At 59.3% G+C, this 27,931-nt stretch overlaps 1 protein-coding gene across 2 annotated transcripts in view; it reads left to right on the top strand.

The window, feature by feature from the left end:
• ANKH (ANKH inorganic pyrophosphate transport regulator) overlaps positions 1-26,822 on the top strand; it is a 116,764-nt gene extending 89,942 nt beyond the window's left edge. For both annotated transcript variants that reach the window (XM_055325876.1, XM_055325877.1), the window contains exons 8-12: positions 2,321-2,416; positions 20,500-20,629; positions 23,141-23,264; positions 23,732-23,831; positions 25,404-26,822. In XM_055325876.1, coding sequence (XP_055181851.1) covers positions 2,321-2,416; positions 20,500-20,629; positions 23,141-23,264; positions 23,732-23,831; positions 25,404-25,517 — 564 coding nt within the window. In that variant the 3' untranslated portion in view covers positions 25,518-26,822. The remainder of the gene's footprint in view (positions 1-2,320; positions 2,417-20,499; positions 20,630-23,140; positions 23,265-23,731; positions 23,832-25,403) is intronic.
• The last annotated feature ends 1,109 nt before the right edge of the window (positions 26,823-27,931 follow it).

Below are 27,931 nucleotides of genomic sequence, written 5' to 3'. Positions count from 1 at the left end.
TGTGAAAACTGCTCCGGCCTTTGGGAGCAAACCGGAGAAGGCATGAGTGGCTTGCAGGACACTTGTCTCCTTGCAGTTCTTGTTTGAGCAAGTTTAATCCAATCTACTGAGAGAAATCGCTATTTTGGTTTTAAGGAATGTACGTATAGAAGTGAATCCTAGAAAACCAAAATGATTATAAGTTTTCTTGCTAAAAAAAAAAAAAAATTTCTTGCTCAATTTCTAGCTCTTGGAGAACCATATTGTACAACAGAACTTGAGGAGCACAGCAGGGACCCAAGTGTTAGGACCTCCTGGCTGGGAAGGTCAAATCTAGAATTTTCCTGGCTCCCTCGAAACAACAGTAGAACACTCTACAGTTTCCCTGGAGCATCCAAGAAAAACCTGGGTTCATGCGGGGTCACAGAGGTTAGGTGCTGACAGACCCCTTTAAGGAGCGTACCTCTCGCCAGCCACTGGGGCGACTCGGAACCCTCTGGAGCCTCCCTCATTGTTTCCAGGCATTCCAGGGAGCTCCTCCAAGCCATTCGCGTGAATGCCGTCTATTCACCCAAATCTGAGACACCTCCGTGTGGACTTGCAGAATTTGCTGCATTGACAGTTGCAGTCCTTAGTCTCATTGTGGCTCCAGAATAGGAGAGTTAGCATTTCTTGCATAGCTTCTGGTGGCCGCTGCTGAATACTGACTGGGAGCGCTGTCACTGGCACGGAGTCTCCGATGTTCGGTCGCCGTCCCCGCGAGGGTGTAACCCTATGCAGATCGGGCAAACGCAAGGCGACGAGGTGCCGGCCCCATGGCCCTGCTAGCAGATTCCAGCCACGCCAGGAGAAACCGTTGCGTTGTCAGAGTGGAAGCCCCCGACGGCGCCGCGGCCCCCCACCCGCCAGGCGGGAGTGCTGGGAGGTTGGCTGACTCCTCGGGGTGCCCACCCGGCGCCTCCCGCGGATCCCGCGGTAGGAAGGACAGAGACGGGCCCCACGGGGACTCGCACTTGGCTGGCACCTGCCCCTCTTCCCCTCCTGTCACTGTCCCCTGCCCCTCTTCCTGCACTCGCCTGTGAACGGCGGCTGTGGCAGCAAAATCTGTTATTCAGGAAACAGATCTGCTTTAGAGGCTGGAATTAAGGAATCACGGCCTCAGCCTGAGTTTGTGCTGGCGGCATCTCGGGGAAGGGATTTGCGAGGTCGCCACGGCCTCCAAAGTGAAGGAGCCGTCAAAAGCTGTTTCCGAGTGGAGCCTGCAGTCGCTCTGCTCAGGTGACTTCCGCTCAGGTGGACGCCAGCCAGGTGCTCGGGGGCCGCCTCTGGGCCCGGTGGGATCTGTCCGGGGGCAGGGGGCCCTTCATTCACTGGTTTTCAAGGTGGGGCCAGGCCCTGGTGAGATCAGGTGAGGGGCAGCACGGCAGGCGCTGGGATGGTCTTGGGGCCTCGGGATGTGCAGGAGGACGTTGGCGCTGTCTGCACAATTTGCTTAAAATGGAGTTTAATGGGGCGCCCAGGGGGCTCAGCGGCAGAGCGCCTGCCTCGGGCCCAGGGCGTGACCCCGGGGTCCGGGGATCGAGTCCCAAGTCGGGCTCCCTGCATGGAGCCTGCTTCTCCCTCGGCCTGGGTCTCTGCCCCTCTCTATCTCTGTGTCTCTCAGGAATAAATAAATAAAATCTTAAAAAATAAGTGTAACACAGATTGCACCCTCTCCAGTCAAGAAGGATTGTGCTGATTTGTGGAGTGAAAGGGGAGGGCGAGGCGCACAGTCCTTAGTCTCAGAGAGCCAGTGGTCACCTCACGGCCTCCACGTGTGCCCCGCGGGCACGTGCACCCCCAGAGGGCCCCAGGGCCCCCCAGGATGGCGGGAGGCGGGGCCCCTGGGGCGCTTGGGAGTACGGTCAGCCGGCCCGTGAGGAACGGATGGGCCGTGCCAGGGATGGGCCCTGAAGACGGGGTTTTGAGAATCAGGAGCCCCAGCGAGAACGGGGGGAGCAACAGTGCAGAAACCTGAGAACCCCAGGTGTGTCGGGAAGAGCAGGTCTTGTCTGGGACAGGAGTGGAGGAGTCTGGTCGGGGCCGAGGATGCCACTCAGCTTGTCGCCGCTGCGGGAGGCCAGGGCCGCGGGCCCCGTTCATGTCCGCGCGCCTCCGGAGCTTCCTCTGGCCCACGGTCACCTCCAGGGACCCGGCAGCTGCCTGAGACGGACAGAGGGACAGCCGTCTGCCCAGCCGCCGGGCGACGTGTGTCCTTCGGCGCATCACAGGGCACTGAGGATGCTTTCCACACGGCCGCGGGGTCAGCCAAGGGTAACCTCCGTCCTCCTCTTTCCCCCAGAACAACCCCAGCAATAAGCTGGTGAGCGCGAGCAGCACGGTGACCGCCGCCCACATCAAGAAGTTCACGTTTGTGTGCATGGCCTTGTCGCTCACGGTAAGGAGACGCCAACCCCCCCCCCCCGCGCCCCGTGTTTCTGGAAGGGGAGGGGCCATCCTCAGGGACACGTGTCGTACTCCACACTGCGATGGCCTGTGGGTTCCACGCACAACCTCTTGAGAACATTTTTGTCCCAAAATAGGAACAGTAGCTCCTTAAGACGGTCACTGAGTCGGGGAACGAAGGGTGGACACCGGCAATTCCCGGGACTTGTCACTCTCCGGGGAAAGGCCGCCCTTGCCTTTCCCTGTAGTAACAGGCCTGTCGTCCTGAGTAACTGCGGACCCGTTTAAGCATCAGGGTCGAGTGTAGAAACCCCAGCCCCGCCTCAGTGGCCGCAGCGGAGGCCCCTTTCCTGACCACGCTGCGCAGCCGCTGTGTCCTGTCTCCCCGGCGCCCGGCATGTGCGGATCCGGCCCCCGCTCGTCCCGGCCCTGTGCCACCCCCCGCATCCAGCCGCAGGCCACCGTGCCGCGCGCGTCCTCCCCGCCAGCCCCCACGGTGCTCCAGCGTGGGATGTAGGGAACAAGCACATAGGCACTCAGGAAGCCAAAGCGCGGGGGCATGTGTGCGTAGGGAGAGCACGTACGACGCGGCTTGCATGTGCATCTGTGCCCTTGAGCTCTGAAGGTGGAGATGAGCAGGAGGTAAACAAAAATGTGGATTTCTTAAAATATTGTATTTCGGGGCGCCCGGGGGGCTGTGCAGAGGAGCGTCTGCCTTGGGCCCAGGGCGTGACCCCAGGGTCCCGGGATCGAGTCCTGCATCGGGCTCCCTGCATGGAGCCTGCTTCTCCCTCTGCCTGGGTCTCTGCCTCTCTCTGGGTCTCATGAATAAATAAATACGGTCCTTGAAAAAAGATGGTATTTATTTATCTAGAGCACATTCAAGCAGGGGAAGGAGCAAGGAGGGGAGGGGGAGAGACACAGAGAGAGAATCCCACGTGGACCCCCTGCTGAGCACGAGTCTGACAGCCCGGGGATCGGGGATCGGGGATCCATCTCATGACCCGAGGTCGCGCCCTGAGCGGAAATCAACAGGCCGACACCCAGTCCACTGAGCGACCCCGCTGCCCTGAGATGTGGGTCTTTTGAACTCTGTTCAGTCTTCTTGATGGCTGTCGTGGCTCCGCATTTCCTATTAAGTCCTGTAGAAATTCTCCGTTTTATAAAGCGCAAGGATGTTGCAGAAATGCCTGGGCTGCGCGGCTCTGGGCATCCAGGGCCTGGCCGAAGGGCTGGGCGCGCGGAGAGGTGCCGCGGCTCTAGCCCCGCCCTGTCCTCACAAGCGTTTGGCCTGCTGCGCCCGGCCGTGGTCCTTCAAATCAAGCCCCACACACGTTTTAAACCCTCAGTGGGTGTTTTTCCAAAGCCCACAGCGGGACATTTGATCCGCGGATCCCGCACCTGAACAGACTGTGACAAGGGCAGCTCAAGACGAGTAGCCGTCTGCTCGCACATCACGACCCCACGTCCTCAGCCGCCCCTTCGCCCCAACCTGCCTCTGTCGTGGGAGCGGGGACGGGTGTCGGGAACGTGTCTCAGCACCACGTCACCGAGGAGGAATTCCTGATAGCGTGTGTGTGGGGGGGGGCAGGTTACCCCGGGCAACCCTGCTCCCCTCCGTGTGTTATTTCTCTACGGCGTGCAAGTTTTTCCATAGTTTCCTAAAATATTAGGAAAACATTGAGCAACCTTGAAACGGTTTAAAAGAGGATTTTAGGAAAAGCAGAGAAGGTTTCTATTCCAGGAACAGATCTCAGCCTTTGGAGACCATGTGAAGCGATGGCAAGTCCAAAGTTGAGTTGGACCCAACGCCAGGGCCTGCGACTTGGAGCTCAGCCCTCGCTGGAAGCTGGAAGCCCTCGGGTGTCACTGGCTCTGCGGTCCAGGGTCTGCCCAGTGGAGTCGGACGGAGGACAGGGGCAGCCGGGGCGTGAGGCCGCCCCCCGTCGGTGCCCGGGTGCTGACCTGTGCCTGAGACCAGAGCTGCCGCCTTCGTGGGCATGATGATGCTTGAGAAGAGTGGTCCATGTCCACGGACAGGCTGTATTTATTTCATCATCCTAATCCCGTCGTCCTTCCTGTAACTGGAAGTATATCAGGGGAGGTTTGCACCAGACAAATGGAGGCACAGAGTCTTCGTTGGGGAGAGACTGCAGTCGAGGGAGGCAGAACTCTTAATTTCTCTCTTTTTTTTTTTTTGAAGATTTTATGAATTTATTCCTGGGAGACCCAGAGAAAGGCAGAGACACAGGCAGAGGGAGAAGCAGGCTTCATGCAGGGAGCCTGATGGGGGACTCGATCCCGGGACCCCGGGGTCACGCCCTGGGCTGAAGGCAAATGCTCAGCGCTGAGACCCCTGGGGGCCCCAAACCTTTAATTTCTTAGGAAGGGGGAAAGGACTCGGGATCGGTGACTCACCGAGCACCTGTCATAGAACAAGCCGGATGCCAGGGCTTCCAGGCCCACCCTCCAGGCCCATTAGTCCAAACTGTGCTGCTCCCGGCAAGGAGGAAGGGCTGCCCGGCCCTGAGCCCCCGGAGCTGGGCGCCCTGCTTGCAACGGCACTTTCCTTAACACTAAAAATGTGGAATTTGAGTTTGCAGCTAATGAAGTACGTTATCCTCATACACATTATCCTTACGCTTCAGTCAGTTGGTCCAACATCTTGGCTACGGGAAGTATCCTTAAAGCACAGGGAAAAGGGACCCCTGGGGGCTCAGTGGTTGAGCGTCTGCCTTGGGCCCAGGACGTGACCCCGGGGTCCCGGGATCGGGTCCCCCATCAGGCTCCCTGCATGGAGCCTGCTTCTCCCTCTGCCTGGGTCTCTGCCTCCCTCTCTTTCTGTGTCTCTCATGAATAAATAAATAAAATATTTAAAAAGAAAAAAAACACAGTAAAGTAAGCAACAGTTTTTTAAAGATTGTTTATTTGAGAGAGAGCATGAGAGCGCGAGCAGGGGAGGGGGAGACGCAGCCCCGCTGAGCAGGAGCCTGACTCGGGGCGGCCCAGGACCTGAGACCGGGACCCGAGCTGAAGGCCGACGCTTAGCTGGGAGCCACCCGGGGGCCCGGAAGCGACTTTATTTAAACTGAAGCATAACCGACACACAGCGCGGCATCCGTTTTAGGCGTAGGGTTTGTTCCTGGTTTTTCTTTCCTAAATTAAACGTCAGGCCGTCACCCTAAGGTGCACGTTCCTTCCTGTGCCACTGCCCATACGCCGCATGCACGTGTGGCGCCCCTTGGCGGCTCTGGCGCTCGGGTCTGGGTCTGCGGGGTCGTCCCCTGGACCCAGAAGGTGACGCCGCGCTGCCGTCCAGGCTGCCCCCCAAGTCGGCCGCCGGCCCCAGCCTGGCTGAACCGCAGCCCCCGCCTTACGTCCCGCTCATCCCACTTCCACAGCCTCCAAGGCGCCCGTTACTTGGAGTCCAGGTTTGTTTTTGTGGCTTTAAAACTTCTCCGCGTCGGGGGCCCCGGACAGAGCCGCCGAGGCCGCGTCACCCGGGCCTCGTACACCGTCGGGAGCGCCGCTCCCAGGGCGCTGGCTCTTGTCCTGGGCGGGTGACAGGCCGCACATTCCGCGGCCGCCGTGACCCAGGTGACCCAGGAACGAGGACGGCTTCTCGGGGGAGCGGGTGCTGCCAGAAGTGCTGGGCCCCTCCCTCGGGCGGCCGTGCCGGGTCACCAGCCGGCCTGTGGGGCTGCCTGGGCTGTGCTGGGGCCGCTGTGGCCGGGGAGCCTGACGCTCCCTGGGAAAGACGGCGTCGTCAAGTCGGAGGCAACGTCCTCCTGCGTCCGGGCTCTTCCCGCGCTCTCAGCCAGGGCTTTTACTTCGAGAAAGGCCTCAGATGCCCCTGGGGGCAGGAGGCGGAGAGCGGGCAGCAGCCACGTCCGTTTGCACCTCCTGGGCCTCCAAGCAGCACCCATTGGTGGCTGCTGATGGCGGGGGGCTCGGGGAGCCGGGGAGCAGTCCAGAACGGGGGACCATCGCCCCAGGTGATCCGTCCCCTCCGTGCCAGGGAAGGAGCGGCCACGGCGCTGTTTGCAGTAAAGGGACACCGGGTGGAACAGACAGGCTCCAGGGCCCAGCGGTGCAGCGGCTGCCTCAGGCCCAGGGTGGGACCCCGGGGTCCCGGGATCGAGTCCCGCCGTGTCGGACTCCCCGCAGGGAGCTGCCTCTCCCTCTGCTTGGGTCCCAGCCTCTCTGGGTCTCTCATGAATGAATACATAAAATCTTTAAAAATAAGCAGTTTAAGATGTGGAAGAAGGGCTTCAGGTCTGGGCTGCACCGGAGAGCGTGCTGCGGTGGCCCCGAGCGGTCCGGACCCGAGCTGTCCCAGCCCCAAGGGGTCCCAGCCCCGAGGGGTCCCAGCCCCGGGGGGCAGGGCTGCCAGGCTGAGCTGGGGCTGCCGTCCCAACAAACGGCCAGTCCTGCCCGAACCTCCCGCTGGAGCCCCGGGTGCCCCCGCTGTGTGATGGGCCGCAAGGCGGTGATGATTACCGAGGGCCGCTCCCCCAGCAGACCCCGGGGCGGGGGTGCCAGGCTGGCCGGCAGGAGGCGGGAGCAGCACCCCTCCTCTCGCAGGAAAGCGCTGCTACGGCCGAGGTGCAGAGCCTCAGCCTCCCGTCAGCCCGTCGGTTCACCACGACGTGGGCCTGGATTCAAGCCTCGGAGGCAGACGGAACCACCAGCCAGCGCAGGACGTGTCTTATCAACGGTCCTTCTGATGAGGAAGAAGTGTCCCCAAGAGATAAGGGACCTGCCACTCTGGGTGCTGGGCCAGGCTGGTGCGGCCAAGGGACCGGCTCGCTCAGTCCACCAAACTGCCGATCTACTCCAAACTAGAAATAGTTTTTTAGACTATTTCTAAAGTTCACAGCAAATCAGATTAAACAGGGAGATCTTAACGTCGACGGATATTAGTCGACCCATTTCCATTTTGACTCCACTGTAGCACTTTAAGGACACGCGGTATTTCCTTAAGCTCTTTTCTGCTCCGGTTTTGGGGAGCCGGTGCCAAGAGGGCGGCCGCTCTGCTGCGAGGCGCTTGGAGAAGGATCCCTGCAAAGCACAGGCTTGGCTGCTCCTGAGGCCTCCCAACCCCCTTCTTGCAAAATGGAAACGGGCTTCCGTCCAGACGGGTCTTGGCAGGCAGGGCCAGCAGGGCACTTTTGTGCAGTGAACAACGTCCGCAGTCATACCCGGCGCCCCTTGAACCCGGAGGAAGTCGGGAGGGGAGATGGGGGTGCAGGTCAGAAGGAGGAGGTCGGGGAAGGGACAGAGGTTGGGGGTCAGGGCGGACGGCGCAGAGGCAGTGGTGGGGACCGGGCAGAGGGAGGCTGCGAGGGCCCGCGGACCCCACCCGTCCTTCCAGCACCGGTTGCTGTGAGCTTGGGAACAGTCACAAAGACAAGTTTTTAAGAAATTAGTGAATTTGAAAAACTGTTAGTTGCCACATAGGCCATTCGACAGGTTGATTTCTGGTGAACTGGCCTCCTAGAGGACGGAGTGGGAGCCTCAGCAGGCCCTGCACAGTCGGCTCGCCCGCCCCAGGTGCACGTTGTGCCCGCGTCGTGGGACCAGCAGCCCCGGGCTTCCCTCCTGTCCCGCCAGTGGGGGCTGCTTGGGGGCGGGGGGGAGTGTGTGTCTGCCTGTGTCCGTGTCCGTGTCCGTGTGTGTGTGTGTGTCGCCGTCACCCAGAGCAGCGACAGAGGCTTCCCAGCAGAGTGCTAGCGCCCTGCGCCGCCTCACAGGACAGCGTCCCCAGGGCATCTGAGCCCAGTGGCTGTGACCACTGAAGCATCAGGTCCTGTAAAATCTTAAAATAGGCTTTTACTGTGGCTCCTCCTGGGCTTCGCTTCTCGACGTCAATGGTGGTGAAGAGGTGAAGAGGGAGAGTGCGACTCGCCCCCAGCCCTGCGTCGTCCGTCCCGGCTCTGCTGGCCTGAGCTGTGTCCACCAAGCATGGCCCTACCGAGGTCCCAACCCCCGGCCCCTCCGAACGGTCTTACTTGGAAGTAGAGTTAGGACGTGGTCCCGGCAGGTGCCTCAGGGCCGGCGGGGCGGGGGCACCAGCCAGTACGACTGCGGCCTGACCGGGCATCGGGGCACAGGCCGGCGGGGACTGCGTGTCTGCTGGAAGCCAGGAGGGGCCTGGCGCCTGCGCACGGGGCCCCAGCCCTCCGGGTGCCTGCCTGCTTCCGGCAGCCCTGCAAACTCACACGGGGCTTCCGAGAGAGAGTCCTCCTCTAGTCACTTAGGGCCACGTGGGTGGATTCCCCTAATGTAACTATTCCACTTGTTTTCTTTTTTAAGAAATATTTATTTATTTGAGAGAGACAGAGAACACGAGGAGGGGCGGGGGGGGGGAAGCAGACCCCACACCGAGCAGGAAGCCCGACGTGGGGCTCAGTCAGGACCCCGAGATGGTGACCTGAGCCGAAGGCAGATGCTCAACCGATGGAGCCCCCCAGGCGCCCATCCTTGTTTTCTTTTTAAACATCCTTTTTCAAAAAAAATAAAATAAAATAAAATAAACATCCTTTTTCTTTCTTTTCTCTGCTCACTGTTTCCGTAAGACCTCTCTGTGCTTTTATTTCCAGATTCTCCATATAAGATCCTGAGTAGAGGGTTTTCTTAGGAATATTTTTCATGGATACACGACTGTCCCCAGATTTATGTGATTAATTATGTCTTTACCGGCATACGATTTTGGGGGTTTTTTTGGGGAGGGTGTTGACATCACAGCATCCAGCAGAAGCAGCGCTGCTGGATTTAGGTTAATTTGCTTTTTGGCTTTGTTCTGCTTTCCGCTAACTGAATAACCTGGAGCCTCTGGACCAGCCCTTACGGAACCCACCGTCGCGAACACCGAAGAGCCAAAACACCTTCCCAGTATTCAGAGAACAAATTCAGTCGCTAGTATTTTATCCAGTTGTGTTTATTTCCCCAAATTGTCTCAGAAGCTTGACACTTCGACTCCTCTCTCCTTAGACCTTATAGATGTTATCTGATTTGGCACAAAATTATGAAAATTACTTTGTTTCCCTCCACCGTGTCAGTACACACCTGTGGTCTACAGAGAGCCCCCGCGGGGAGGACAGCACACCCCTCGCCCCGCCCCGGGGCTGAGCGGGGCCGACTGGCCGCGGATCCTGCTCCTGCCAAGTGCTCCCGGCCGACCCCACATCCCAGGTGCGGTTCCGGGCACCCCCGAGGCTTTTCTGGCACCACAGCAGGTTTATGGGAATGAGATGACAGTGTGAGCTGTTGCTCCAGCAATGGCCCAGTAACCCGGTGGAGATTATTCATAGACTTCCAGAGACGCTGTATTTTAGGACCCTCTGTGTCTCCTTTTATGGTGGTTTCTATTTAGTCTCGGCGTAAAGCCAGAACCAGCGCAGCCACCTGGCCGTGTGCAGGCCTGAGATGTTGCCCGATCACACGCATAGTCTGACCCTCCTGACCACGGCTGGCGATAAGACGTGTGGGCAGAACGAGGCAGACGGCCATGCTCCCGGGTTTTCCGACATTAGCCCGTGCGCACACTCCCGGCGTGGGGCTCTCGACGTGAGCCTGCCTCTGGCGGCCCCAAGGTCTTGGTGTCCCCTGCACGTACACTGAGGGATACGCAGGGAGTCAGCAAGGCCCGTGGCCAGGGTCTCCGCAGCCTCCAAGAACAGCACGTAGACCTACACACGTCAAGCAGCGCGGGAAAGAGCCCGTCAGGGACACAAGACCCTAATTGGCAGCTTAAATGGTCGTTTTATGTGCTTAAGGACGCCAGAGACCGTTGGACCCAGGAACAAAACAGAGCAGTGAAGAACCACTCAGGCCACGCAGAGACATTCACGGCCTCACCCCCTGCCCTGCCCAGGCGCCCCTGCCCCCGAACGTGGACGTGGAAAGTGATCCGGAAAGGAAAGTGGCTCTCAGCTAACGATGGACGGCCGTTGCTCAAAACACTCGGTTTTCCCTGAAAGGATTTACGACTGCGTTTCCAGCTCTAGCTCCGACCCCGTGACGTACACGGGGGGATCGGGCCACAGGCTGTTCTCCGTGTCCTCTCATACGCGCCCTCCGAGCCCAGGGCAGCCCTCAAAGAACTAACTACCGTACGATGCTGGGAAAGAGCACACGTGGCAGATTCGGGCGCCTGGAGAAGCTGCTCAGCATCAGCCAGGTGCCAGATGGCCCTCAAGGACCTGCCTTTAATCCTCCGAGAGGCGGCTCTTAACCCATGCGGCCTGAGGAGCGAACTGGCCCTCACCACACAAAATAAGACATTTCCAGAAAACCATGGTGCACTGGCCAGAGCCAGCCGTGCTCAGAGGCAGGGCTGCAGGCCGCACCGATGGCCCCGGGGCCCTGGGAGAGGGGCTTACCTCAAGCTTGAGCTCGGAGCCACAGAATGTGGGGTTTATGGATGTGACCCTGAGGTCCCGGGGCCTGGAGTCCCATCCTGGCTCCTCTGTGCCCCGACTGGGTGGCTCTGGGAAGGTCGTGCTGAACTAAGCCTCAGCGTCCCTGGCTGCCAGACGGGCATGATGGAAATACCCACCTATAGGACCTTTCGAAGAGGTTCTTATTTTTTATCTTCTTATTTATGAGAGACAGAGGCAGAGGGCGAAGCAGGCTCCCCAAGTTCCCCGGGATCGTGACCCGAGCCGAAGGCAGACGCTCAACCGACTGAGCCATCCAGGCGCCCCCGCCCTTTTTAAGATTCTTAAAGATTTACTGAAGGCCTTTCGAAAGTAAAGCAGCTTAGCACGTTGGCAGGCATGCCGTCGGCCGAGAACGGCGGCTCTCGTAGCAGGAAGCCCCAGACACGGGGGCTTCCGGGTGGAGGTAGATGCCCGTGCACGTAAGCCAATGCCTCTTGGTGCCTTGGATGCCAATGGACACACGTGTGAATTTTTCTGATTTTATAAATATATCCCTCCAAATTTCTATGGGATTTTTTGGAGCTGTTTTGAAAAAAATCAGCATCTTGATAGATTTATCTGTACCTTGCATAGGGGACCTGACGCGTACCCAAGGCTATAACGCGAGCACCGGTTTTCCCCCTGAGGCCTGGGAATGCCTTGCGATGCCCGTCGCTGCTTCCTGTCCGCAACCTCGGCCCCCGTGGCAGACGCGGCTCACCCCAGCCCCGCCGTCTCGCTAACTCAGAATGTCCTTGCCCACGTGAGCAGTGAGCGCAGAAGGAGAATCATATCGTCAGGCTTCTGGCCCAGGAGTGCAGTACACTTGGAGACTCCAACCAAATATTAGAAATGATAGTACGGAAAGACTTTAAGCCACACACGTGCGCACCGCAGACATTCCCTGGAGCCCGAGCTTTAGAGGAAGCTCGAGGCTGGTGCTGATGGGCACGGCCACCAGGGAAAGAGCACGCGGACTGATTCAGGCTCTCCCGCCACGGAGGCCTGCGCCCTGCTGTGTGCCAGGTGCGAGGCTGCCACGGTGCATGGACATCCCGAGCCGCTCTGCTTGGGGTTTGTCATCCCCTGGAGCAGACAGGCAGGACACGGACACTGGTGTCTGGCAGTGTGGGAGGTCCGTGGCCACCGCCTCGGGGCTCCAAGGCCATGGAAGTGTTCTCTCCGCAGTCCTGGAGGCCTGGGGCGGGAAGTCAGGTGACAGGGCTGCGACAGGGGCGTTGGCAGGGCGTGCCGCCCCCCGCAGCTTTGGACAAGGTGCCCGTCCAAGCGATGTGCAGCTCCCGGTGGCCACAGCGGTCGCTGGCCCTGGCTCTGCACATCCCGCCTCCTCCTGGGCCCCAGCCTCCTGAGATAAGCCTCGTGCACGGGCATCACCGTGCAGTCCGCCAGAGACGGGACTCGGGCGCTCTAGAAGTCGGGCGTGGGGCTGCAGCAGCGGACGCCCCTGCCAGCCGTGCCTCCTGGGCCCAGAGTCCGGGGGCAATAGGTGCCGTCAAGGGGTGGAGGCATCTGGCGTTGGCAGCGCGTGACTCCTAAAGCTGCAGGGACTGGGCCCCGAGGCTCCCTGCAGCAGAGAAGGAAAGCCAGAGGCTGCAGCATCGGAGGGGGAGCGGTCAGGTGATTTCTCGTGACACACGGAGATAATCCTGAAATGCTTTTTGCACTGTTCACAGTAGATAAGGCCCCGGGAAGCCCAAATCCCAAGGACAAGGACCCGGAACTCCGCTTCGCCGCTGTCTCCCCAGCCGCTGTCCCCTTGGGAAGACAGGTGGCCCAGGCCGTCGGTGTCTATGGTGTCCCAAAGCCCGGCAGCTCCCCGGTTCTGGCCGCCTGCACTCGGGGTGTGAGGTGCTGCTGCAGAACCAGCAGCATCGCAGGGAAGGAGACGGGCCTGCTCCAAAGCTGCCGACGCCTCCACACCCCGCAGTGCTGCTTGCAGCTTCGGGGCCCCCCTCAGGAGCCTGTTGGCATCCGGGGTTCAGGATGAACCACTTCCGTCGACGCAGAGGGCCTCAGGTGCCCGGCCGCCCCACTTGTCCCCACCTGCCGCTCCCCGGAGCAGCATGCAGAGCGTCAGCCGACGCGTCCAGAATCCCTCCTCCGTCCGGAGGCCCTCAGCTGTGCTAGAAAGCTGCAGGATCCCAGTAGGACAACAGGAAAGCCACCGTCCCAGAAGACCGCATCCAGTCGGCCCCGTTTTCGGAGCTGGAAGTCGGGGACATGGGATGACCCAGCCTCCCCTTCCTGCTGCGGCTCCCACCCCCGGGCTGTCACCCGGCAGTCGGGGCAGCAGACACTACGGGCCTTATTCCGGGCCCAGTACCATGCGGACCCGGGGCTCCCGCAGGAAGGGCCTGTGAGAGGCTTTGTTCTGCTCGGCACCCGCCCCCGCGCCCAGACTGCCCGCTCACTGTTTGTGGCCTCCAGGAGCAGAAAATGACCCCCTTGTGCATGGAGAGGACAAAAAGGACCAAAGGTGAATAAACTCCATTGGAAACCGAGTCGCTTGGCGCTACCCGGACCCGCGGCTATAGGAGCGGCGCTTCCCTGGGGCTCCCTTCCCCACCCGGCGCGACGGCCGTTCTCCGAGGAGGGCCCCCCGCGTCCTCGCAGCTCCCTGGGGGACGAAGACCCATGAGGCTGCTCAGTCCCCAAGAGCCCGGCCTGAGCGCGCCTGATAAAATGACGATATCGGAAGATCTTTTATTCGCAGTAAAACGCTCTTAACATAACACTTAGCGCCCTAACCGCCGTTCAAGTTCAACATTTTAAAGATCCTCGAGTGTGTAACCACCTTTCAAGTTAGAAACGTTAGGATCAGTCGCTGCCCCTGCTGCGCCTGGTGCCCGGTGCCCACTGATCGCTTGCAGGGCCCCAGTCCTCGCTCCACGCTTCTCCGCCTGCGCGGTGTCCCCAGACCCTGCCCTTTCACTGTGACCTCAGGGAAACCTTAGGCTAAGCCGAGGCTCAGCGGGGAGCTCTCTAAACGCTTTTTTAAATTATATATATTTATTTATTATTGGTGTCCAACTTGCCAACATACAGAATAACACCCAGTGCTCATCCCGTCAAGTGCCCCCCTCAGTGCCCGCCACCCAGTCACCACTACCCCCCGCCCTCCTCCCCTTCCACCACCCCCAGTTCGTTTCCCAGCGTTAGGAGTCTTCATGTTCTGTCTCCCTTTCTGATATTTCTCATCCATTGGGACAGACGGACGGACGAGGGAAACCTTCGGGGCAGGGAGCCACCTCTGCAGGCTGGGTGCACGGCGCCCCCTGCTGCTGGAGCGCGATGCTGCCGCCTTCTGCAGAGTCCAGGCGTCGCCCCAAGAGGCATGGGGTGCTCGGTGGGGGTATGGGGCCCTGGGTGCTGCTATGGCCGTACTGGGCCTGGGTGCTCTGGTGGATGTACTGGGGCCACTGAAAATCTCAGGCAAGATAGGCCTGTGCCACCTGACAGGGTCCGGCTTTTTCTGCTAGCACCCCTCCACCCCAAACAAGTCAAATCAGTGTGCCTGCAGAATGGACCGACGCGGGCTGCAGCCCTCCAGGACAGCCAAGCACACCGCCCAGAGCCAAGCTCCTTACCACCCCTTCATACACAGTATTATTGAGGGTCAACCCAGTGGAGAAATAAGGCCAATTAAAAGGATATTGTACCCTTCTAAGTAAAATCTCCACATCAGAAACCCAGGGCTGGCAGTTTAACTAAAAACACCTGCATGCACCTTACGTTTTGTACTGGCAGGGATAAGAACCTCTGACTTCCTACTAATCCTGAGTGTTGGGGTAATGAAGACAGCTTTGGGAGCTCCTCAAAAGCAGGGTCAGCAGTCTCCGGAAATGAAGTCAAACGCAGACGTCCGGGCAGTGTTTCTTTGTGGAACCGGCTCCTCTCGGGACGCGCGGATCTGGCTGCCCCACCGCGGCTGGGTTCGCATGTTCTCTGAGTTCAGATGCTGACAGAAACAGCTGGCTTCTTCAAATCCCCTTCCCAGGCCCTCGTCCCAGGGGTGGGGACTGATGCCGCGGGTGACGGAGGGAGGCTGGTAGAGAACGCCCCTGCTGTGGGTTTAGTCCCATGGACTCAGACACTAACATCTTAGACCTAGGAGATGTTTCTGGAAGGCTCGGGGCTTCCGTCGTCCTTCACACATGCCGTAATGCTGCTCGAGGATTCTAATGTGCGGCAGGGCTTTGTCATAGCTTAGGTCTTCGTTACACAGATTTGGAAACGAAGGGATAAATGCTGCCCCCGACAGAGCGGCTACGTCCACGTGAAGCCTGCGTACCAGGCCGATGCCTGTAAGGAACCAGAGGGTCGTCAGAAACCATGACCCTGGCATCTGTACCGCCTGGGACCTTCACGTTCTGCCTGTGATGAAAGGCCAGTGGCCCCGTGGGGTGGTCAGCTGTAGAGAGCCTAATACCAAAAGCCGGTGATTGTGCAGGGAGAAGGTTTGTCCGGAGACGTCTGTGCCCCGCTAGAGATGAAAGCATCTTGAAACACAACTATTTCCAAGTTCAGAATAGGAATTTCAGAGTCCGTGGGAAGAAGGATCACAGACTGTCGAATAAAAGAGGACGGGGTCGTGGGGAGCGTCTCCGGGGGGAGGAAGCCGACGCGGGCGACGTGCACTCGTCCCATCTTGTCAAGAGTCCATGCTGATGCTGCCAGCGTGACTTAACGGCTGTCGGCTGCCGTGTCGGCCTGCGTTCCCCACCGTGGGCATGCGTTCCCCCTTTCCTGTCTCTAGGAGGAGGTTGCTGTCGTTCCACCTCCCTGGGTCCTTACCCAATAACGTAAACCCTCTGGCATGCTACACGGGCGATTGTCCCTATTTATATCAGTGTGGACTCGTGGGTAGCTCCGTCTGTACTCCGGGCCGTAACTCAATGCTGTATTATTCTGTGCTCAGACTCTTCCAGCCTCAGCTATTGGGAGCCTTGTGCTGAGCTCCTGTGTCCCCTGACACAGTTTCCAAGCCGATCACCTGGTTTATGTCCTGCCCTGGTCTTAGGATAAGCCGCTTCTCTAAGAAGCCCTGCCTGGTTCCTTTTATTAGAGAATAAACAGGAAAACCCAGATCTGGGCACCCAATGGGTTGTTCCATTGTGCTGGCTGCTTCCTAATGAGATAATGTCGACAGCAAGCTCTGCAGGGGAAAAGTAAATAAATAAAATAAAATAAATAAAAACCCAACCCCTGCTCCAAGGAGAACAAATAGTGTTCATTGTCAGTTTATTGGGTTTGTGTTCTGGTTGGAAAAGTCAATGTCATTAGGCTCTGCAAATATTTGAGGAACACGGCATGTTGTGGTCAGCTGGGAGGGCACGTTCTGAGGGAAGCCTCCTCCGGGCGACCCATCGGATTGACACTTTTCCTGAGATGTTCTTTGTTAGGTTCACTTCTGAAGCTTCTCGTTTTCTGAAACAGGCTGGTCAAATGTGATCTGATGATTATTTTTTTAGGGGAAGTTGACCAGCAGACAGGTACTGAGCTGCTCAGCAACACCACACCTACTTGCAGGTTGCACATCTTCCCTGCTGGGCAATGTAGGAAGTAGCCAGTTTTTGAGGAACTTGCTGGAAGACAAGGGGCATTTTCACCTGGAAGCATGGCCCAGACAAAGGGCATACTTAGAAATTTGGGGAGAAAAGAAAGGGAGCTTGGGGATAGGTCGTGTTCCTTCCCTTTGAATGGTTACTTGGGACTGCTGACACCCAGCCCAGACTGGCGGCCTTCAGCTACCTCGCTCTGGAAGACCCAGTCTAGACTCTAGGTGTGCGTGTGCGTGTGATTGAAAGCTCCGAAGAGGCACCTCGGTGCATGCAGCCTTGGCAGGGACGTTTAAGGTGCGCGTGGCACAGACGGAGAGCCGAGGCTCAGCGGGTCCCAGTGAAATACTGTGGAACTTTAGGAACATCAAAGCCACCCTCCTGGGGGCCCTGTGAGAGACCCGCCAAATCACAGCGTCTTGTTTGCAGGGGACCAGGACGGTGGCCACCCATCCAGGTTAATATCCGTGTAAACGTCTCGCGTGACGTGGGCGTGCTCCCTGCTGCTGCGTCCTCAGATTGGACATCCCCCTTCAAAGGTTTACGGAGAGTCTGGTCCAAGGCGGTAAAAAGCTTCCAGGTGAACGTTATCCACGTGGAGAAGCGAGAGGGAGGAGTTGCCTGGCCTGGCCACGATGCTTGCTTGCACCGTCCTGTCTCATGCACAGTTACACCCTCCTTTGTCCTTGGCCTGTTGAAACGTCAAGGCTACTTTACAGTGACTTCCAGATCTCAGGGATCGCAGCGTGCGGCGTGATCTCGCCTCCAGATAACTGCTGGCTATAGAATAAAGACGGCGTACCAGGGCGTCTCCGGGTTTTAGGAGAACATGCCCTGGGTATGTCCCACCAGCCAGGAACACCCAGGATGGCGTGCCCCCCACAGGTCCTAGGACACAGAGCAGGTCCAGACTTGGGGCGATGCTCGCTTATCTTCATCTTTACAGCTTTACTGCGATGGAAAATATTTGGGAGGAGAGATGATCCATCTGTTCATCAGGGAAGTGCATTGTGTCCCTCCCAGTCTCGCGCTCACTGTCCTCCTGAAGTTATAATTACGTGGAGTTGCCGCCCTGCCCCGACCCTCCCCGAGCCGTGGGCGGGAACCTCCCCATTTCAGGCTGGCAGCTCCGCGATGGGAACGATGACGGGGCCGCGTGTCCAGGCCGCTGGGTGATAAAGCTCTGCACTCTGGGTTGCTACATCTAAGGAAGCATTTTCCCTTCACGTCAAAAATGGGGTGTGAGTGCTGGCATCAGGCAGGAGGGTTAAACGATTGTACATCTGTCATTTTTGAAAAGCAACAGAATATTCTTTCCAGATGCTGAAGAATGCATGATAGAATAAAAGCTCCATTACCTTTATAAGGGGAAACGTATTTATAATAGATCTTCCGAGATAGCTGAGAAAATATTTCAGCGCGACATAGTTAATGGGACCAGCCTAATTCCATGAAACTTAATTTACCCAGAGCCTAAAGGATGTTCTATTCTAAAATTTCAGCGTTTTGTTTTTACATGATTGTGATTCATACTGTAACGTATTCACTTTCATTTTAAAGAAGAATCACTTGTACCTTAAGAAAAGGAAAGAAAGGGGCCCCTGGGGGGCTCAGTCGGTGAAGCGTCTGCCTTCGGCTCAGGTCATGATCCCGGGGTCCTGGGGGTCCTGGGATCAGCCCCCGTCAGGCTTCCTGCGCAGCGGGACTGTGCTTCTCCCTCTGCCCCTCCCCACTGCTCCTTGTCGCTCTTGAAATAGCTAATATAGAAAGAAAGGAAGGAAAGAAAGAAAGATATTTGATGGAAATGGCAGGTGTTGAGCATTCTCTTCCAAAGTTGTATTACATTTTTTAATTCCGAGTTTTTTGAGCAACTACACACGCACAAAGCCAAGGATTGTGGCCAACAGCCCTTCCCCTAGCCTGTGCGCCTCCCGCTCCCGAACTCCCAGACCCCCCGCCCCCCGCAGCTCTCTCCATGGATTCCGACTAGGGCAACCTCTGACGGCCGAGCTCTGATTCCCTTCTTTTCTTTTTCTTTTTTTTTAAAGATTATATTTATTCATTCATGAGAGACACAGAGAGAGGCAGAGAGACAGGCAGAGGGAGAAGCAGGCTCCATGCAGGGAGCCCCATGCGGGACTCGATCCCAGGACCCCAGGTCACGACCTGAGCCCCCCAGGCTCTTTCCTTGAAAAAATTATAGGTCTTCCTGGACTTCATCTTTGTCCTGCTTATAATTTTTCTTGGCTTTCTGTGTACTCGCCCTCCACTGAAGAAATGCCGGCAGCTCCAGTGCAAACCCGCCGACCCAGGGGCCTTCCCGGCGCTCATGGGACCTGCGCTGACCCCACCCCAGGGACCCTTCCCCTCAGGACTTTTCCTTGAGATCCATCCTGTATCTTTTTCTTCGTCTGTGACTCCCTTGCTCTGGCAGAGGTAGTGCAGAGGCTTCTTGAAAGGTGTGTGTAGGCAGAAATCCTCTGAGGCCTTGAGCGTCTGAAGACGTCCTCCTTCCAACACGTGAGGTGGATGGTTTGCTCTGGCCCTAGGATGGGCGTCTCTGCTCCTGACCTGCTCCGAGTCTCTGCCCGCAGCAGGGAGCTCCCAGGCCCGGCTCTCTGCCCCCAGCCCCGTGGGCGCCCGCTCAGCGGTCCTCCTGCTCCTCCTCCTCCTCCTCCTCCTCCTCCTCCTCCTCTGCTCCGTCCACCTGAGGGAGCCCAGGGTGGTCTTAAGGCCGCGCCATTCAGCTCTCAGGTTTTCACTGTTCTCTCTTTCTGGAACTCGCATTATTCGAATGTGGGGCCTCTAGATTGCTCCTTTATTTTTTAAGCCCATTCTCGTGTGCTTCCCATGTCGCTGTCCTACTCCGTCATTGTTGTAGATTTCTTTAACTTTATCTTGCTGTCATTTTGTGCACTTTTTATTTCTGATTTTAATCTTTTAATTTTCAGAAGTGCTTTCTTGTTCTTTGAATGCCTTTTTAAAATAACATTTCCATTTGGTCCTTGTTTCCTGGATGCAGGATCTTCTATCGCTCTGAGAGCGTCAGTGGGTCCCTCCCACCCCACCCCCCACCCCGTGTGTGCACCCTGGTCCGTCTCCGCTTCTCTGCTTTGTCTCTGTTTCCTCCCAGTTTTTCCCCTTTGTTTTAGCCTCTTCAGCTCAGAGGCCTTCCTCAAAGGCTGACCTGCTCGTCCTCATCTTAATGGGCGGGCATCAGGAGCCGACTGGTGGTGGCTGGTCAGGCGCAGGGGCTGGTGCTCACCAGGAGCCTCCGGCCTGGGAACCCCGGGAGCCACACAGGGGACGACGACAGGGCCTTCCCTCCTCCCTGCCCTCCTCCCTTCCCTGCATGCCCGGCTTCTGGTGCCCTCGCCGCCCCTCTTACGTTGTCCAGAGGTGAAGTTCCAGGAGCCACGGTCAGCAGCTGCGCACAGGTTGCTTGCTGTCTGCACTTCCCACCAGCCTGCTGTCGGCCCTGCCCTCGCCCCACGTCCAGAAGGGCCCGTGGCCACACTTCCTGATGGGGGGCGGGGAGGGAAGGGCTGGAGCAGCTCGCTGCCCGCCGCCACCCGTCAGGTAAACACGATCTGCGTCAGCTGCTCCTTGCCCATCTGCTGCCCGGCAGTGCACAGCGCGCGGCACTTCCCTTGCTCCCATAACTAGGCCTCGACAAGCCCCGAACGGCCACTAATTTCAGCATCACTGTTGCCGGTTCCGCGAGGGGCGCACATGCAGCGGGCCCCTGCGCCTGCCCATCACTGCAGCTGCTTCCGGGCCACTGCTCACTCTTTGGTTCAAGCCGTAAAACCCCCAGGACAAAGCGCGGTCACCTGCGCCCACCAGTTGCTCACGGCCCGTAGGGCCCTCCGTGAGAGCTCGCTGGGCCCCGCCAGCCCGCGGCCCACTCGTGCACCCCCCTCTGCAGGAGGGTCCCCGGCGCGGGCCTGGAGGCGAGGACGGAGCAGGACGGGGGCACTGTGAGGACTGGGGGGCAGGCTCGCCTCCTCCCTGGCCCCCCGGGGGCGTCTCCAGACACCTCCTGGCGTCCTGACTGTCCCTTCTGCCCCCAGCTCTGCTTCGTGATGTTCTGGACTCCCGACGTTTCCGAGAAAATCCTAATAGACATCATTGGAGTGGACTTCGCCTTTGCAGAACTGTGTGTGGTTCCCCTGCGCATCTTCTCCTTCTTCCCGGTTCCAGGTAAAGACAGAGAAGGGAAGCGAAAGTCTTGCCACCCTCAGGCCCGACTCGGTCTTCTGTCTTTAGAACGGCTTGCGATCATGTCCCCCCAGAACCATAAAATCTCACGGTGGATTGAAGAGGTGCCCCCGTTACCCAGTGGGTGGCGAGTTCCAGAAGCAAATGGGACAGCAGCCACACTGTGTCTTCAAGGACTGAGGCTGCAGACACGGGAGAAAGGAAGTGCACCCGGGGGGACAACGTGAGGGGTTCTGGGGGCCGCGGGGCTGCCCGTGCCCTGGTGGAGGCCAGGCCACACACAGCAGTGCAGGGCTTAAGATTCTTCGAGCTCTGTGCTCCAAAGTCGGCTTTATAATACGGTATTTAAAAAGTAACGTAAAAAATAGAAGGCAGGCAGGCTGGTAAACCCTGCAGATGTGCAGAAGCAGCTGGAGTGAAGACTCTGGGGGCAGGGCCGAGGCCAGGAGGCCAATGGCCAGAGAGGAAAAATCCGTAGCCAAAAATAAGCCCGTCTGAAAACTCCCAACCTGATCGGGTAGGCGGAGGCTTACCGCCCGGCAGTGAGGCCGTGCTTTATACTTTATTAACGGGAAGCGCAGGCTGCGGGACGGGGGTCAGCAGGAGCTGCCTTTCCCGCAACAGGTGCATCACACGCGTTTGTATACGTGTGTGTGATGCTCAGGTAAGCGCGTGTCACTCCTGCTGTTCCTAGAAGTAACTCGCCCAACTGGCAGCCGTGGCTGCCTCTGGAAGCGGGACCAGGGCCTGGGCGGGGACTGTATTCCCTTCCTCACCTTTTTAATTCCGTACCAAGTGGGTTTCGTTACTTATTCAGAAATTTACTGCCCGGGGCGCCTGGCTGGCTCGGACGGAAGGGCATGCCACTCTTGATCTCGGGGTTGTGAGTTCGAGTCCCATGGGGGGTGTAGAGATTACCTGAAAATAGAATCTTTCTATTGCCCAAATAATCCACTAAATCATTCCACCGGGAAGGCAGGATTGACAAAGCCCAAGTTGAGAAGTAGCCTAGGAGGAGGCCCGGACCTGTGGTGCCATCCTTGAGCTGGACCACAAGCACCCCTGCTCTTCGACGCCTTCCTGGGGCCGGGCCTCTCAGGTTGTGGGAGGGGTGGGAGGGCGTGGCCGTGGGGTGGAGTCTGGTGCTTGCCAGGAGGTCCCCGCGCGAGCCAGGCCGTGGAAGGTGACCCCTAGAGGAGGCTGCTTCCCCTGGAGATTGACACGTGCTGCTCCTTCCCAGACCCAGCCCAGCCCCGGACAACTCCAGCTGCAACTGGACTGGTTTCTTCCTTTGGGTTGGATTTCTTTCTTTCTTTCTTTCTTTCTTTCTTTCTTTCTTTCTTTCAAGATTCTATTTATTTGAGAGAGAGAAAGAGAGAACGTGGTTGGGGGAGGGAGAAGCAGAGTCCCCGCTGAGCAGGGAGCCCAATGTGGGACTTGATCCCAGGGTCCTGGGGTCGTGCCCTGAGCCGCCCAGGCGCCCCTGGACTGGTTTTTAATCTCTCAACTCACTTCTGTGTCGTAACGAGGGCTTCCAGCCAGCCGTCAGGGCCCTGTTGCCTTTACAACTTCGGGTTGAGGCCAAGCCAACGAGCATTGCAGTGTGTGCCCTACCCTCAGCCTCAGCCAGGCCCAAGGCCTCCACCTGGGGCAGGCAGGGCAGCCCGTTAGATGAGGAGCACAGGAGAGTCTCCCTCCAGACGTACCCTGGACACGAGTGAACACTTCCGCCCCTCCAAGGTCTGCCTGGTGCTGCCCACCCTGGACAGAGGACCAGGCCACAGCCTCCAACCGCCCCTCGCAGTTTCAGACCAAATCTAAACATCCTCCTGCTGGGGCCTGTGCTTCCCATGCTGCCCGTCCCGACATCCCTCTGTGCCCAGGCCGGGCGCCCTGACCCTGCACTTCGCTAGCGTGGATGGGAGACAGTGCAGGAGGGCACTGCAGATCGAGACAGGGTGGGCAGTTGAGGGAAGGGGAAGAGGAGATGGCCAGGGTGCCCCCGCCTTCCCTCTCCCTGCTCCCCCACCCTCTGGAAGATGGGGCCTCTGGTCCAGCTTCCCTCCTCACCCGCAGTCAAACCAGATGGCCGGCAAGTTGTCACTGTTCAGTGTTTCCTAGAAAAGAGACATCAGAGCATGAGGCAGGGCTGGGGGGGCAGGGGCAGGGCTGGGGGAGCATCCCAGGGGCCAGCAGGCCCAGCGAAGATGGATGGGGGCAGTGACAGTGGAGAGTGACTGCTGCCTGCAGGCCTCTGTCTGGACGCTGAGGGCTGCAATGAGGCTGGAGCCCGGGTCGGGTCGGGGCTACCCAGGGCCCAGAAGCAGGGTCAGGAAGCCTGGCAGGAGGTGCGGCGGTCAGCCCAGGGCGACGGCAGCCAGGCCTGTGTCCTCACCCAGCACCCCACGGCCTCGGGTGTGCTGGCGAGGCAGGGGGAGAGGCCGAGGACCAGGAGACGCAGGGTGTCGCTGACGAGTCCTTTGTGTCCCTCAGTCACCGTGAGGGCCCATCTCACCGGGTGGCTGATGACCCTGAAGAAGACCTTCGTCCTGGCCCCCAGCTCCGTGCTGCGGATCATCGTCCTCATCACCAGCCTCGTGGTCTTGCCCTACCTGGGGTATGCTGTCGGGGGCTTGGGGCTGTGGGTCCTTCTGCCACTGAAGTACGTCCCCCAAGTGTGTCTATAGTTAGAAGTGCAGACTGAGCTCTCCTTTCTCTGCTCAGCAGCATTCTAGAAAAGGGTACTTTCAGGGTCAGGCCTGCTCGCCCTTCACCAAGCACCTGCTGCGGGTGGCAGGGCGGGAAGAGCCAAACACCAGGGAGCAAGGGCGGTGACCCCACCCTCAGAGCCCACCTCTGCCCGGAGTCGAGGGTGGGGAGGGCGGGGGCCCAGGTGCAGCCCGGGGAGGGCGGTGGGGGCGGCTCACCCCGCAGCCCCAGGTCCCACCAGGTGGCTCCTGTCCCGCGCAGGTCTCACCTGGGCTCTCCTGCAAGCTCCCTCCCCTGCCTATGCCCTGCCTGCATCTCCGCCCGTCTGTGCCTTGGTGTGGCTGACACACGCGGCCCTTGTGTTCTCCTCCACAGCGTGCATGGGGCCACCCTGGGTGTGGGCTCCCTCCTGGCAGGCTTTGTGGGAGAGTCCACCATGGTCGCCATAGCCGCGTGCTATGTCTATCGGAAACAGGTGAGCCTGGCCCCAGACCCGCACACCTGCCTGGGCAGGGACACCACCCCGGGGAGGGGGGAACCTGAGTGGCTCCCCGAGGGCCCTGGGGGAGGCGGCCGAGGGGGTGGCGCCTCTCGTTCATGCCCCACTGCGGCCGGGTGCACCCTGCTCATGGGAGCCCCAGGGACCCTCTAGGCCGGAGCACCTGGGCTCCAGGTCAGGGCAGTAACAAGGGGACCCGGTGTTGCACTAATCTGTGCAGTAGTATGGCCCAGGAGCGACGGCCAAGGATGCAGCCCCACGGCCTAGTCCCGCCCTGTCTCCTGGGGCAGCTGTATGGCCCGGGAGCCATGCCTGGCTGAGGATGCAGCCCTGCGGCCTGGTACTGCCTCGCGACAACCTCAAGTCATAGACACTGAATACTGATTTAATGATGCCAGGATGTGCTCAAAACGTGCTTCCCGTTGAAGGCATCCATCCTCTGAGTCCTTATCCGCTCAGACTTTATTGCTGAGGAGGGACCAATCCAGAAAATGTGGGGGGTCAGGATGCCCTCTCCCCTCGGCAGAGCGCCTCCTCTCCTCAGCCTGCAGCCCCAGGCCCCTCCAGGAAGTCTTCCCAGCTGCCCACCACGCGCCCGCACCCACCTACACACTGGGCACTCTGCACCCTGAGCACGGAGCTGTTATCCTGCAGGGTCGCCTACCTGTTCAGGGGTTGAGTCCTAAGACCATGACTAGGGAGCAGGACGGACTGGGTGGGGGTGGAGACGGGAGGGGCCCGAGGATGGGTGCCGGGCTCACCTGTGTGGTCCCCCAGCCGCGGCAGCAGGGGCAAGGGCTGGACTTGGGAGACGCTTGGACCCAACCAAGGTCGGGGTTTTGCTTGCATGTGGGACTAAGGGAAAGAGGGGCGGGGCCCAGAAGTGTTTATAATTACGGAAAGTTCATTTGGGCGGATAAGAGGGGAGAGAAGGCCCAAGGCTGGGGCAGGGGCCGGGCATGGCAGGAGGTGAGGACCGAGTCCTTGTAGCTGACGCCAAGGCTGTGGAGAATGTCGGGGTCTCCGGGGAGCCAGGAGTGGGGGGTGGGACTCTGGAGAAGGGGAGCCCCACGGAGGGGGGGCGGGGCGGGGCGGGGCCGGTCCTGCTGGGCTGGCGGCGGGCGCCAGGATGGGGCAGGCGGGGAGCAGGGGGAGACCAGCCGGCGGCCTGGAGGGGAGGCGGGTGGCGGGAGGGGGGAGGGGGGGAGGGAGGGGAGAGGGCTGCGGAGGGAGGGCGGGGGCTGCGGGCGGAGGGAGGGGCGGGGGCTGCGGGGGAGGGAGGGGCGGGGGCTGCGGGCGGAGGGAGGGGCGGGGGCTGCGGGCGGAGGGAGGGGCGGGGGCTGCGGGGGAGGGAGGGGCGGGGGCTGCGGGCGGAGGCCGCGGGGAGCCGCCCCCTGCACGCTGCGCGGCGGGCCTGGAGCCTGGAGGGCCTGGAGCGGGACGCGGGCTGAGCCGGCCGCCAGGTCACCCCGGGCGCGGGGACCCCTCCCTGCTCCGGGCTCCGGGCTCCGGGCTCCGGGCCCCGCTCAGGAGTCCTCTTGGGTCTAGAAAAAGAAGATGGAGAGCGAGCCGGCGGCGGAGGGCGAGGACTCGGCCATGACGGACATCCCGCCGGCGGAGGAGGGCGCGGACGCGGTGGAGATGCGGGGGGACAACGACTGAGCGCGGGGGCAGCGCGGCCACGTGTCCCCCCGCCCCCTCCCCTCGGACAATCTGCGCTCGCGGCCCAAGGACGGCGGCCGCGCCCCCCCCCCGCCCCCCCGCCCCGCGCGTCCCCCCGAGGACCCCGCGGCCTCCCCCGGCGCCCCCGCTGCCCCCGGGATCGCGCCCCCCGCAGCGCCCCCGCCCGCCGCCCCCGCGCAGAGCGGCCCCGCGCGAAGGCGGACGGACGCCCGGACGGACTCACGGACGGACTCACGGACGGACGCGCCGCGGGGCGGGCTGCAGAGCCCCGGCGGTGCTGGGGTCGGGCTCGGGGCCCCGGGGGCTGCACCCGCCGCCGCTCAGCGTCCCCGGGAGGGCCCGAGCCCCGCTTAGTCCCAAAGGGAAGGAAGCGCCCGGCCTCGCCCGCCCCAGCCCAGACCCGTCCCTGCGGCCCAGGCCCCCCGCGGCGACACACTTTGTAGGCCGCAGAGTCGTGGGGACACCCCGGGTGACACATTTGAAATCCACGTAGTGCAGTCTATTTTTCTAAGTTTTGGAAAGCGGGTTTTTTTCTTTACAAAAATTACGGACACAGTTCACTAAATTCTTGATTTAGTCAAAATTCCTAGACGGGAAGAACCTAAACAAAAATATTTTAAAGATATAAATATATACTGTATATGTTATGTAATTTATTTTAGGCTATAATACATTTCCTATTTTCGCATCTTCAATAAAATGTCTCTAATACAATACGGTTGATTGCTTGTGTGCTCCCCAGACCTGCAGTTGAGACGTATTGTATCAATGAACATTGTATGTTATTTACAGCAGTTTTGGAGTCTGTCGTTTGTATATAAATGTAAGGATCGGTACGCGACAAGACAACTATTTTTCGTTATGGGTACGGGTAGGAATGGGGCCAGCCGGCCTAGACAGCAGTGGGAATGCAAACATACACTGGAAGGGCCAAAGAAGGAAAGAAAACAGACAAGCCTTCTGTGTTCATTGTTCTCAGTACGTGTAACCATATTGTTCCTCGTTAAAAAGCAAAACAAAAAAGAACGTGAGGGCATAAAGCCAGCCACGAACATCACAGGGCCGCGTCCACATCTCCGGACAAGTGACCTTGGGTGTGCCCACTGTGGGGACAGACTTCTCAGCTTCCTCAGAGACTTCCTCCGTATCATGAGTGCTGGAAACTAAGACGCGGAGCTCGCAGGCGGTGCAGGGGCAGATCTGACAAGACGGGGGGAAAAACGTCTAATAGTATCAGCTTTTTAAAAGTACATGACTAGAAAATTAAACAGCAGTATTTTTTAACGTGTGTGACTATCTCATGCTTGCGGGGCTGGAGCTCAGAGATCAAATTGTGAAAGCCACTTCTTCCTCTCTCTGTAAAGTCGGGGAGAGAGCAGCTAGAGACGCCTCATGATGCAACTAGAGCATGGGCCTCAGGGACCCGTCAGGGGTGAACATCACAGGTAGTGAATATGTGGCTGCCCAGGGGACACAGGAAGCCACCCACACCCAGACCACGATGATGACAGACATTGTAGAGATCGTGTCCGAAACCTTCCACCCGGAAGCACGCCGACCCCTGGCGCTTCCTTCACTTGGGCTTAACTCACGGCCTGACACACCGTGGCCTGTCTGCATCCACCCTAACCCACTTTCAGGGGTGGGAGCAGCACCCCTTTTACATTGCCCACCAAAGATTTCCCCCGCAGGTTTCTTCTTAACTCCAAGTCTCGTTCAGCTGACAGGATGAGAAGGGCGTGCTGCCTACGAGAGCCACAGGTCAAGGACCATGACAAGCCCAGCGTGACTTTAGAGGGCGGAGGACTGCCTTGGGGGAAGCTCAAAGCAGGCTTTCCACCCTGAGGGTGTTCCCAGGTCGGAGCAGCTGCTTCTGTGGCCTCTCTGCTTTTTTGAGGGTCATGCGCCAGGTCGTTCTAAACGTGCAAGTGCCATCTGCTCTGTTCCACTTGGAGCGTGGTGGCCCCGGGAATCAGATGCCCAAGACGTTAGCAGAAGGAACCAGGCGAGGCTTGCTCCAGGGAAGTCGGGAGAGGGTTGGACCTGTTGGTCGTGAGGCTCAGGGAGTGCTGTGAGGTTTGGACGTTGGCCTCTCTGGGACTCTGGAAGGCCATTGGTGTATGTCGGGCAGCAGCCGGGCATGGCCTCGAGCTGCCTGTGTTGGGTCTGTCTTCTTCCAGAAGTCGTCTCGTTCTGCGTTTTGTTTTCTGTGTCAGCCCTGGCAGGTGGCTTGGCTTTGGAAATGGCCACGGATGGTTGATACCCTTAGAGCAGCTTTCAGGGCTGCTTAGGCGGTACCAGGTGGGGCCAAGGAAGGCTTCGGTAGGGTAGCAAACGCACGTTCTCAAAAACTCTTAGAGTCCAACCGATAAATGACTTCTGGGAGGTGTGGA

The sequence above is a fragment of the Nyctereutes procyonoides genome, unplaced genomic scaffold (assembly GCF_905146905.1).
Source record: "Nyctereutes procyonoides isolate TBG_1078 unplaced genomic scaffold, NYPRO_anot_genome, whole genome shotgun sequence".
Taxonomy (NCBI): Eukaryota; Metazoa; Chordata; class Mammalia; order Carnivora; family Canidae; genus Nyctereutes; species Nyctereutes procyonoides.
The sequence above is the reverse complement of the archived record's forward strand: the minus strand, read 5'-3'. Positions and strand labels throughout refer to the sequence as shown.